This window comes from Notechis scutatus, chromosome 1 (genome assembly GCF_049901735.1).
Source record: "Notechis scutatus isolate UNSWTSFEM ecotype Mainland chromosome 1, rNotScu1.2, whole genome shotgun sequence".
NCBI lineage: Eukaryota > Metazoa > Chordata > Lepidosauria > Squamata > Elapidae > Notechis > Notechis scutatus.
The window spans coordinates 181,444,031-181,457,344 of NC_142009.1; the positions used below are offsets into that span (position 1 = coordinate 181,444,031).

Consider the following 13,314-nt stretch of genomic DNA (forward strand, 5'->3'; position numbering starts at 1 on the left):
CCAGGTTACTGAAAGGACCATACTTTTCTATATGTCCCATCTCTCCCAGCAGGATGGCATGCAATGGGTCCTGTCAGCTAAGAAACACAGGCTTACAGGATTCAGAAAATGAGCATTTTCTGCCATTGCATTTAGCTTTTGGCATGTTCTTCCCCTGGAGATTAGGATGGCCCTGATCTTTCTGGGCTTTCCTAAAAACCAGGCTCTGTGCTCAGGCCTGAGACCCTAAGTATGTGACAGGACCTGTCTCCTGGCTACTTGGATGATTATTGGCTTTCCTGACTGCTATGTATTTTAATTTTTGCACATGTATTTGTTTTATTTTTATCATTGTCCACCACCCAGATGGCCAATTCACAGTTTAAAATAAAACTGTATACTATACAATGTTGATCTTACTTTGAAAGTGTAGAAAAGTAGTCTTATCTTCCCTTCATTTCTATTATATTTGTACAGTACAGTAGCCAGAAGATGCTACTGTAGAAATAACTGATAAGGAAATGCCCAAAATTCAGAAAAACAAAACCCACAAAAACTACTGTGTATAACTCCTTAAAGATTAGCAGATTTATTGTAATATATGTTTTGATAAAATACAGCCTGTATTGTCCCAAAGGTGCTTTTTCAAGAGGCAACTGGACTTCCTGGTTTTTCTTTATAGATGTTTTGCTTCTCATCCAAGCATCTCATCTCTTTGGCTCTGGATGAGAAGCAAAACGTCTTCAAAGAAAAATTGGAAAGTCCAGTTGGGTATGCCAAATAGCTAGATATCCAGAATGAAGGAAGCTGCATGATAGGATGCCTGAAGCAAAGCCAGCCTTGTCAATGCTGAAGATACATAATGGTTAATATATTTGCAAAGGGTGGTTGAGTGACAACAGATGGAGTACTAGATTATATATTTATTTAATTATATTTTTACATGAGTGTTTTTAGTCAAAAGCAATTAGTCCCATAAGGGAAGGAGAACTGGGGCCTAGGCAATAGGAGATAGACCAAGGCTGTGAAACTCACAGCCTGCAGGCTGGATGCATCACACGCTGGAAATGGCCACACCAAGTTTAGCGAAGGGGGGGAAGTTGTGATATGTCACATGGCAACACTGTGATGATGCAAATTTGACATCCCTGAGATAGAGGAAGAAGGTGCAACAGACTGAGGATCTGAGGGTTCTTCCGTTGCAGATTGGAAGATTCTTCCATCACACTGCCTTCTGCTGCCAGTCAGTTGAAGCCCCCCTCTCTCTTAAGTGCCTGGTCTTCCATCTACTGGGAGGGAAGGGTGATATTTCCTAGTGTCCTTGTGAGAATGGCAGACTACACCACTCTTGCTTCTGCACTCCCTAAGTTGAGATGTCTCAGTAAGAAACCCATCATTTGCTCTTCACAGGCTTCCCGTTGATACCTTCCTGCGTACATGCTGTAGCCAGAAGCTTATATTTCGATGACTAGTAAGTCATTCCTGTCCTTGAAAAAGTTTTTAATTAAAAAAAGTCTCTTAGGAGAAAGAGGACAAAATTATTCTTCTTTAACTTTTGTTTTTGCTATTGTTTTAATATTCTGCAGCTGCTGGATCAGTTCAGAGACTCATCTGCTGTACATCGTCCATGGTCCTATTTGCGTTGCTCTTTTGGTATGAACTTTTAAAGACAATCTCTCTTTAAAAAAAAAAAAAAAAAAGAACTTCCTTGGTTTTATGTTTCCTCAATCTGTAAGGACTGTTAATCTTTTATTTAAATAGAAGTAAGCTAAACAAAAAATACATTGAACATGGTCACCTACATTTGAGGGTAGAGATTTCTTGTGAAGTTGTGTGTGTCAGTGTTTGATGTCAGTCCTGTGAAGTCTGTTTCACTGGTTGGAATCGAAAGAGTTGAGTGTCTGTACTATTGGGCCCCTGGGACAGATTGACGTTAGCATGGAGCAGGATCAGTTGCTCCAGCAAGGGCTGTTTCCACCAGTCTCTCTTGCCTCCTGGCAGGTTGATTTGGTTATGCAATAGCAGCACTGTGGTGCTTAGCAGTTCTATGGTTACCATTTATATTCATGTTCAACAGACGTTCAGTTTCCCCCCCCCCAGCCTTGCTTACAAAAACAAAGTGATGGGGGGGAACGACAAAAGTCTTGTTTTTAAGATGCCTTCAACTTCAGTTACAACTTCCATTGTAAGACTATCTCTCCAGTAGCCTGCAGCCTCCCTAGCTTTTCCAATTTTCATCCCCATGAAGGGAGCCTGAGAGAAGAGTCTTTTCAAAACAGGAAGCAGGAGGGGGGAACTGCAGAATGATTGCGAACATGATAATGGAAAACAGTAGGAGCAGCACTACCTGCCTTAGCCATTGTAACACCATAACCTTCTAAATACTCACCCAAGTCATAGAAAAATGAAATATTTAAACAAAAACAAAAACCAGATCTCTGATGAAAAAGAAAACTTTGGAGAAATGGAAAAAGCGATCTTGGCACTGGACACTGCAGATACTAATAGCAAAGGTCTTGGCTGGAACTTGTTGAGGAGTGGCATTCACAAGAAATGTGCCAAAGTCCCATCAACAATTTTCTCACAAGCTTGAACAAGGAGTTCTCATCCTCCGTTCTAGCAACTACTTGTCCTCTGAAAAAGTTTGCCTGAAATCAGGACAATCATCCAAGTGCTTTTTGTGACTTCTACCCTTCACATGTTTGGGAAACAAGCACTTTCCTAATCAGATCCCAGCCTCAGCTGTTGCTTGTGTTCATTAGGAAAGAGGCTGAAACTAAAACCACTTGTTGCATAATCACTGGTTTTAATACTGAATATTGGATGTCATTTTGATTTCCCATAGTATAAAAGCATCCAACAAATTATCATAAATGAGTAGCCATAGGTTGCATATATAAATTGATACAGCTGTATTCTTGAATACTTCCTCTGATTCTGGTCACCCACTGAACAGTTATATTACAGTATTGCAAAAAGGTATGGAAAAGGGCAATGAACATCATTAAAGGATGTCAAGCATTGACAGATCTGCTTTCAAATGACTGGTAACACATGCACTGTAAGTTCCATTATATTTAATGGAATTTGTTCCAGGATTGAAGGCTAAGAATCAATGTAAACAGGTATACTAATAGACCAAGGTTTCTGTTTTGCTTGCATCATTGGGATTTTCATGTAATGAAGATTCTTACGAAATGGCTGGTTTAGGGGAAATGTACCTATTCCACTACTGACTAGTCATAAAGTCCTCATTCATCAGGAACCAAATTAGCCAACTTGTACCTTGCCATTTCCTCCCCAGGATGCTTTCTACAATCGCAGTTTTCCTCTATTTCTTTCCCCGACAGACAACTTTATTTCCAAAGAAAACATTGGATTACAGTAATGTCCCTCTTAACTGATGTTGGTGTAGAACCTGGCAAATATCAGAGGAATTGGAGTTTGAATGATTAATTGGCCACAGCTTGGTGACCAATACTCACAGAAATGAATGATAATCACATATGAGGACATTGGCTGTTGCTGTTATAGTCTTTTGATGGTCTACTTCCTGGCTCCAGGAGAGAGCTCAAATTAATAGAAAATACAAAAGGCAAAGAGACTGGGACCATGCAGTTAATCCTATCCCAGCTTCTCTTCAGCCTCCACTGAATTTGAAAGTGGGAGTGACTGTATTTGCATTGGCTTGATGCAGTTAGTTATCAGAACAAACCAGCCTCCTTATTTTATTCTTGCACAGAAAGCTGCAGTCAGATTGTCAACACAAATAAAGCTGTCCTCCTCCACTGAATGTGTGGAGGCTGGAAAAAAGAGAAGCCGGGACTGTGTGTACAGTCATATTCCCAAATGTGATTAAGCTTTTCATGGCATTTATGCAAACACCAGAATTGTCTTCTATTGTCTCCTAAGAGACAATAAGAGACAATTCTATTGTCCTATTGTCTCCTAAGACAAAAGAATTGAGATTCCATTACATCGTAGGAGCCTCCTTCAGTCTAACTTTGAGAATTGGAATCGCTTTGGAAGATATAGGTTTCTTATTCTATTTTCCTGGAGCTTGTTGTTAAAATAGTTTCATGCTCCATCAGTAAGTCAAAAGGCTCAAATTCTGATGAAATTCATGTCTTCCATATTTGGAGGGAACAGAGGGGAATTCAGTTATAAAACGTCAAGAAAGAGCATGCTTCTCAAAATAGGTCCTTGCATCACTTATATAGAAGATAAAACTTATACTGTACAGATTTTGATGTGGGACCAAAAGGAGATGAAGAACCAGCCATCTTCTCTGGGGGAAGCAACAGCATCACTGTGCTCAATAGCTGCCCTTATATAAATTTCTGATGACCGATACTTCATAGCGACCATCTTGATAGGCAAAGTCAATGGGGAGCCATCATAACTACGATACATTGCTAAGTGTCTGAATTTTGATCACATGACCATGGGGGTGCAGTAACTGAGAAAAACGATCATAAGTCACTTTTTTTCAGTGCTGTTATAACTTTGAATGGTCACTAAATGAACCATTGTAAGCTGAGGACTACTTGCATGTGTGTGGATATTTTCCTTTGATTTTCTTCTTTAAATACAAAAAAAGGAAAGAATCGGGACAATTACTAACATCATATTAATACAGAATTTAAAAGCAGGAGGGACAGGAAAAATAGAGGAAATAGACCACATATGACAAGATCCAAAACAATTCCAAAATGTTTGACCAGTTTCCTTGAAAATATTGAGTGTGAAGATTTCCATTGTGCTATAGTTATTCTATGTAAGATGTAGAAAACTTTTAATTTGTTATGTCTTACTTCAAGGTAACGTTCTTTCATGATAAACCATATAAAATGTATTAGGGCTAAGAATAATCTAATAAAGTAGCCTGTCAATCTTATCAGAAAAATTGGTTTTGACAGGTCTGGACTGGTCTGGTCTATCTAGATATGTTTCAGAGCTCTTTTCTGAATTTTCATTATTTACTGATACAAAGTGACCAAAACATTCACTAATTGCTATCTTGGAAAAATATAATAAAACAATGCAAAGAATCTGTTATCCTCTTGTGAAATAAAAGAGTCTTTAAATAATATAGTATGGTTAATGCCAAATACATTGTAACGTGCTTTTTTAAACACTTGCATTTTTTACGTTTTTTCACAATGATTTGGACCTCCTATCCCTGTCATTTCAACTACTGTCTTCCCACCACAACTCAGATATTTTCGCGGTTTCAATTTGAATGTGCAACATATAATCTGTAAAAGAAAATCATAATCATTCACAGAAGACTCCTCTTTCCCTTGCAGGTGAATCTCTTTTTCCTTTTGAACATTGTCCGTGTTCTAATCACAAAGTTAAAAGTCACCCATCAGGCGGAATCCAATCTCTACATGAAGGCAGTCAGAGCCACCCTCATACTGGTGCCCCTACTCGGCATTGAATTTATACTGGTCCCATGGGTGCCCCAAGGTCGTGTGGCTTTAGAGATTTTCAACTATGTGACGCATATCCTGATGCACTATCAGGTATCAAGGGTCTGGAAGTGTTTGGGAGTTTATAGTGCTTGGAACCTGTACAAAATGATCCCTTCAGGATCGGTTTTTCTAAAGATATGAAAGGGAATAAAAGTTGTTTTTTGTAGCCTGGTCTTTTACAATCATGCATGAGTTCCTTCTAAACTTTGTAGTTAACTGCTCTGACAGATCTCCTTCTAAGATCTGTTTTCTTAGCCAGATGAGAAAGAGAAGAACAATTTTCAGATTAAAATAAATGACATCAAAGCTGCAGCCACTAGAGAACTAGTGCATGAAAGGTATTATTTTGGGGGGAGATGTTTTAGAATCCCCTTGTTTTAGTCCTATTTAAGTTGGTATAACTAGGTTGGATCAATGAAGATTAAATCAAATGATATTTATAACCTGTAAACTGCACTGGCTTCCAGCTGCCTGTCACTCTTTCAAGAAATATTCTTGATAATTAACGTTCCTCTGGAGTGGCATGAGTTGCAGTTCAGGAAATCTGCTAAAAGCATAACCATGGAATGACTTCAGAGAGTATACCTGGTTTCAGTTATAATATTCATTTATCAAATACAAACATATGTAAGACGAGTAATAATTTCTTGTTTTACCCTGCAGGGTTTGCTGGTGGCAACAATCTTCTGTTTTTTTAATGGAGAGGTATAGTAATTCATTTATATATCTCTTTTTTGTGAATGAGTTGGATTGCTGGTTTGACACCTAGCTGTGTTTGAGGTTTTAAAAGTAACTAGAGCTAATAATACTAAAGAAAAAGCTTTTAAGATGGTTCCAGGTCAAGTTTAAATCATCCTGCATCTTTCATGGAGTTTTCAAAAGATTGTCTTCCATAATCTATTAACTATCTTTTCCTCCCACTGCTGCTTTAGTCATTTTCACACATAAAGTACTCAAAGAGAATGCACTATACCAGAGGTTTCAAACTCACCATGTCACGTTGCCGTCACATGACGTTTTGTGACATTTTTCCCATTTGCGAAGCTGGGGGTGGGTGTGGTGTATCTGGCCCGCGGCCCACGGGTTTGGCACTCCTGCACTGTACCTTTCAACAAGTCACACTGAATTTTCTGTCTGGAATAATTTCTTATCTGTAGCTGAAAAGGGAAACAACATCTTTCTAAAATATAAGCACCAAATATAATAAATAAATTTCTTGAAGTAAAAACAAAATAAATAAATAAGTTTAAGCCAGAATTATCCATGAAGCCTAAACATGGCTGATTTTGCAGTTATATTTTGATAGTTTCAAACTACAAGACCCTTACAACATTTTGATTAGTTTTCAAAGAATAAAACTATGATTCATGACAGAAAATTGTTGTTCCCCAAATAATTATCATGAATGGGAAACACTGATCAGGAGCTGATGATTTTGAGCTACAAGTTTGTTCCCTTCAACATCGCTTAATCTTTAACAGAGCAGACCTGCAGTCTTTCTCTTCTGCTATAAACTGTTCTTAGAAGCGATGAATTCCATTCACATTTCATCAAGGCCTCTAGTAAATCAAACTTCCTGTTGCACAGGTGGCTTACCACATTGTTTGAACGGAAACTATTGTAAAACAGAACATCCTTCCAAAGAAATGGGTAAACAAATCCAGACCTTATGTGGCTTCATTTGTATTAGCCAACATATTTTTAACCAAGGTGAATTCTATTCAGGAAACAGTTTTTCCACCAGCTTGATGGAAATATAAATCAGATTTATCAACTGAAAAATCCTGCAGGATTAAGCCAAAAAAAAATACACTGTCTCACATGCTGCTGAGCATCTAAAATTGATCAGTAGTGTTACAGAAAATGTATTACATACATATGTAATCTCTATCCTTACAGTTGCTTAGAGAGAGAGATGTGGATTCTCAAACAACCAGAGATTTTTCCTCGCAGGCCAACAATTTCAGGGCTAATAAATAATCTATGTTTTAAATAAATATAATAATTATATTAGATCAAGTGGTCCATATTCCATAAAAGCTTCTATAATGCATGTGTTAATCTTTTTGTGCTATCTGAAGATTCTTTGCTGTTCTTGTAACAGGTTAAAACAGCTACTATTTTGGAAAATATTTTGTAACATTTTGCTTTTATTCAAAAAGACAGTCATTGCATGCACATTTCTGTGTCTTTAAGCACCTAAATCAAAGGTGTATATTTGGGGGGCATAAAGTTCTTAAGGAAAGTAACCCGCATCACAGAATTCAGGTCTCAGTGCAGTAGAAATGGAAAGTGGAAATATAAATATAAATCAGTATTTAATAGTTATTAATGCTATTTTTAAAAACCACAATTTGTATAGCATTAAATTACTCAAATGAACCATCTAAAAAGTGTGGTTATTGTATATGTTTTTCCCCTTATACTTTGACTTTTTGAAATATCTTTTCTTGTCTTTATATACCTTAGTTGCTCAGTGCTCAGTGTTTTTCCTTCTATAGGTGAAACTCGAAAAATTAGAATATCATGCAAAAGAGATAGATTCATTGCATGCAAAGCAAGATAGTTCAAGCCGTGATGTGTCATAATTGAGATGATTATGGCTTACAGCTCACGAAAAACCCATTAGAATACCCTAATTAGAATTAGATATTCTAATTTTTCGAGTTTCACCTGTATGTCACTGGAAAGGAGCAAAAATTTCAATAGACTTGCATTTTGACCAATGATATGCAATTGTTGATTCAGAGTAGAAGAGAAAGAAAATAAGTCCCAGTTTTTTCCCTCTTTAACTTCTATTAGTTATTTTTTTCTTTTTTTCTAAAATAGGTCCAGTCTGTACTACGAAGGCACTGGAATCAGTATATGATCCAGTTTGAACATAGTTTTGCCCACTCCGATGGTCTCCGGTCAACTTCTTATACGGTGTCTTCCTCCTTCACTGATGGCCAAAGCTTCAGTGTTAACCATGACTGCCCCAGTGAACATTTAAATGGAAAAAGCTTTAACGAGATGGAAAATGTTGCTTTTAAACCTGAAAAGCTGTATGAGTGATTACAGAAGACTGTCAGTTCTCACCAATATGTTATTTCAAATAGATGGCTCCCTGAGCAGCAGTGACTTTTGGGAGGAATGGTTATTCTTGAAGAATATAATGAGTTTCAATTTGTTTATTGTGTCCACATGCATTAGCATATCTTCGCATGTGAATGCTTGTATGTTGGAGCTGGTGACACCCGAACACTGGAATGTTAAGCTTCAATCTCTTGATTTAAAACATTCAGAAAGATGCTGGTTGAGATTTTAATGGGATCAATCATGCCCTAGTTAGATCTGTACTTGTATATATGTTTTCTGCATATGAATATATCTGGAGATAGATAAACTTTGCCTCTTCAACTTCTACTGTGTAGACAAATTGGGCAATTTATTTTGTATGAAAGGAATCAAAGAAAGTTCTGTATTTTTTCAGCAGTTTGTATCATGACTGGGCTGTCATTTTGCAGCCATTATGTTGCTTCAAAACTTGTACATACGGTATTTATCACATTCTGTTGTCTTAAGTGCAACCAACAAACAGCCTAAATCTTGAAGGGAAAAAAATCACTAAATGCAAAGCATTTTTTCGATTGACTGTGCAACTTCTATGTCTGACAAAGATGGATACAAACCAATCTGCAATATTCTAAATAAAGTGGATTCAAATTTACTAGAAATATGAGGGCCAACATTTTCAAATATGCCTCTTCCCTTCAGTTCCTGTAAGCAATTGAAAAGAATATAGTCATCCCATCAATATCTGGTAGGCATACGAACTGTGATGAAAAGGTGGATTTTCTCTGCATCTCTGGGCTTCATTGTGGCAGTGTTGGTGGTTGGTTTGTATTCAGTAAAGAAATTAAGTGCCAAGTTTTTGTTGTTTGTTTTTTTTAAAGTATGCCAATTTGCAAATAGGCTTCTCTCATTAGGCAGATGCTTTAATAAGAACAAGACAAGACAGTGCAACAGCTTTTAGGGAGCAGAGAGGAATGATGAGGCTCATACCCTAATTTATTTATTTTTCCTGAATGGGAAACTTTCCTGAATGGGAAATCATTATTAGAAGACGGTGTCTAGTAACAGACGTAGGCTTTCGCAAAGGGGCTCTATGATCCCCACAGCGAGAATGTTGAACACTTATAGACAACATTGGTCCCTCTATAACCTTCACAGATGCAGAGACATTCTCACTCAACATCCTAGCTAGAAATGAGTTTTTCCTACTGGGGTGAGCAACGACCAAATGTTGATGGTCTAATCATACCAGGCACCCCAATTCAGACACTTAAGATAGGTAATCTTTTGGCTTCAAACATACAGATGTTGGCCAAGCACAAGTAGGATTGTGTAGACCTCGACCTTTTTTTTTTAAGCGCTAATGAGAAAAGTGCAGTTCTTTCTTTCCATTGATGACTGGAGGGAAGGGAAAGAAGGGCAAACTGTTTGCCCTTTTACAGTGCTCTGTATAGTCTCCAAATCTACTCTGGGTAGTTGGGGAGCCAGTTCAGGAGGAGTTGACAAAGTGAAATTAGCAAAAAAAATGTTGTGCGGGCAGATTTCCAGTGGGAGTCCTTTGATGTGTGTGTGTGTGTGTGTGTGTGTGTGTGTGTGTGTGTGCTTGCCTCACTTTGTTCATTTGTAGAAAATGGATGAAATGGCCCATGAGGCCATCCTATTGGATCTTGCAGACAATCCTTAAGAGGCTACAGTTAGCACTTTACATTAGCAAAGTGTCCTCTATTCTTATCCGCAAACATGAAAGCCACATGGAAGTCATTGGGATTTGAGGCCATCTTAGCTGTTTGCAAGATTGTAGCTGTAGCCTTCTGAAGTGAAGCCTCTTCTGGTTTGCATAGGAGAACTGGTTTAACTTTGTGTTGCTTGGGGTTACTGGGTTTTATTCTTCTGCCTTTACATACACTCAGAAGTGATTTGCCAAATGAATAAAACTGATAAACTGATAAAACTGTATTTTTAACTGATCCAGAACTGTGCAAGGTATGAATAAGATAAATGTCTTTCAAGGAAGTTTGATAAAAAACTTTATGCTGTGCCTTTGTGAAACATTCTTAAAAAAAAAAAAGAACCATAAATCTTGTATACTGAATAGCAAAATAAAGATGCAGGATCACAACAAAGTTAGGTGAAATAAACCTTTCAAAACTCATAAAAATATCTTGACTGTAATTTAATTTGAAAGCACAAGAATTGTCAAGTTGCTGCTGTTGATCAAGCATGCCCATAGTGAAATTCTTCTGTTGCCTGAAATTAATGAGTAAAATGTCCAATGCAGCTTCATCTTCAGCAGAATCTCCCTCCAAGTATTGTGAAGCATGTGGATCTCCTCTTTTCTCAGAGTTACTGTATTTTTTGCATTATAAGATGCAGCTAGCTTTAGAGGAGGAAACAAGAAAAAAAATCATGCAGAGCCTGAGGGGACCACAGATACGTGTCCTCTGATGTGCCAGCTCTGCCTATTGACTCCTGCACTGTGGAAAAGAGACAGAAGAGACAAACAATGACAAAGATAGGAAGAGGCAGGGTTCAGCACTGCAAAAGGATCCCACCGCCATGGCCCGGCTGCTATTCATCAAAGGACCAGCACTGATGCACAGACATTTCCATCCACTTTTTTGGGGGGGGGGGAGTGCATCTTGTGGAGCAAAAAATACGGTACACACTAATTGTCATTTTGCAACCAGTCAGCAGCTATTTGGTTGATATTTGAGATTTAGAACTAACTGCTTTATCTGGGTTTACCTCCAACTAAGGCTATACTCGAGGCATGTGGTGGCTCAATGGCTAAGATGCTGAGCTTGTCAATAAGAAGGTTGGCAATTCAGCGGTTTGAATCCCCAGTAACAGAGTGAGCTCCTGTTACTTGTCCCAGCTTCTGCCAACCTAGCAGTTTGAAAGCACATAAAAATACAAGTAGAAAAATAGGGACCACTTTGGTGGGAATGTAACAGCACTCTATGTTCCTTCGGCATTTAGTCATGCTGGCCACATGACCACGGTGACGTCTACGGACAGCACTGTCTTCGGCATTATGGACAGTCTTCAGCTTAGAAATGGAGATGAATACCACCTCCTAGAGCTGAACACAACTCACACGCATTTGCAAGAGAACCTTTACCTTAAGGCTATAATGTCGCTGATTTCATTTCAAGCTAGCTTCCTCTGTCAACCTAGACATCAAAGAGTTCTTCTTTAACCATACGGGTGAATCAGGCTATTGGGGCATGTTCTCAAATGGACATATAAAGCCAACCACATGGGGGGAGGGGGAACAATGACTTTATTATCAATAATCCTATGGGCAAATTTAGGTGACAGTTGGTAAACACTTATATTTTACTTTTTCATTGCATAGGCAGTGGACTATTTATTTGGGTATTATAATTGCTGATGATAGCATATATTTAAGATCCTTAAAATTTCAGGCACATCTCTTTGTTTTGAAAAACATGATTGCAATCAAGATTGGGTCCAGACTATGATTATTTTTAAAAAAAATCTACAAAAATTATTTTCTTAAGAAAGTATCTTTATGAAAAAAAAAATTGTTAAGCTTTTATCCTTGAAACCAAAGCTAAGTGGATTTCAGAAACAAAACAAAACAGAATAGAATCCAACAACAACTGCAATCAGCTTCCCCTGAAAGATTGTTAAACATCCACTTAGCCTTCAGCCCAAGGCCAAGAAGAACGTAACAGGTAATGTAAATGAGACAAATGAAGAAAACTTCCAAAACAGAATGCAGGTCAGAGAAATCATATTTTCAAAAAATGGATTTGGTCTTCTCATGTTATTTTCACAATGCAAGTTCAATGTGCTGACATCTGGAATCACATCTGGATCCAACCTGCACAACAAAATGTGTTATTTTGATTCTCATACATGTTTCTTCCATCTGCTTTAACTGTTGCATCATGGAAAGCCAAGTGCTGATGTTCCAGCTTTTCCTCTTTTTCTTTTTTCTTTTTGATTTGGTCATGGGTACGCTAACTTCATCTCTATGAAGTAGGAGAAGATGACTTCTGAGAAGTTGTAATCTTCTAGGATATCATCTTTCCTACAGATTACAATGTGTAGCATCATTTTGGTTGGCACAAATCTGAAGACAATTCAGAACAGATTTACCACAGCTTAAAATCACTTACTAAGACTCTTTATTTATTTATTTTAAATTAATGAGCAAGGCACTGCTTTGAGAGAATAATTTGGAACACCCTTAATACTTTATTGCTGTACTATCATAAGTCTGAAAACATTACATTTGAATGGAAACAAGATGGTGAAAATGTTCTCTCAGATAGCTTATTCAAGTATATGTGCCAGCAGAAGATGCTGGACAAAGAAGAAATTTGAATAAACCAACCCTTTAATTATTTGAACCCAGCATAAGTAGTTGTTGTGCACTTGATGCAAATAATAAATACTATGAATGGTGTATTATTTTATACATATTACTACAAAAGACAACTCTTGAAACAATGGCATTTCAGACTACAGTTGAAAGTTCTTTTAAGAATTTGTCATTGAAAACATGCAAGAGAATGAGGCAGAAAGGCACTCATTTTAATTTTAGTATCTAATTAAAAATAATTCTTAATATTGCATGATTTTACTTCAAATTGATGAACTTTTTTTAAAAAAAATGAGACCTGTTTATGAAATGTCAAAAAGCACTATTTCCTCAGGATTCCTAGAATAAGAATAACAGAGTTGGAAGGGAACTTGGAGATCTTCTAGGCAGCCCCCTGCTAAGGCAGGAACCCTTACACCACTTCAGACAAATGGTTGTCCAGTCTCTTCT

General features: G+C 37.5%; 1 protein-coding gene across 2 annotated transcripts in view; it reads left to right on the forward strand.

Moving 5' to 3' along the window:
* Window positions 1–10,668, forward strand: part of CALCRL (calcitonin receptor like receptor) — an 89,359-nt gene extending 78,691 nt beyond the window's left edge. For both annotated transcript variants that reach the window (XM_026668026.2, XM_026668025.2), the window contains exons 9-13: window positions 1,390–1,450; window positions 1,566–1,632; window positions 5,289–5,507; window positions 6,120–6,161; window positions 8,286–10,668. In XM_026668026.2, the coding sequence (XP_026523811.2) occupies window positions 1,390–1,450; window positions 1,566–1,632; window positions 5,289–5,507; window positions 6,120–6,161; window positions 8,286–8,510 (614 nt within the window). In that variant the 3' untranslated portion in view covers window positions 8,511–10,668. The remainder of the gene's footprint in view (window positions 1–1,389; window positions 1,451–1,565; window positions 1,633–5,288; window positions 5,508–6,119; window positions 6,162–8,285) is intronic.
* Window positions 10,669–13,314: the final 2,646 nt, after the last annotated feature.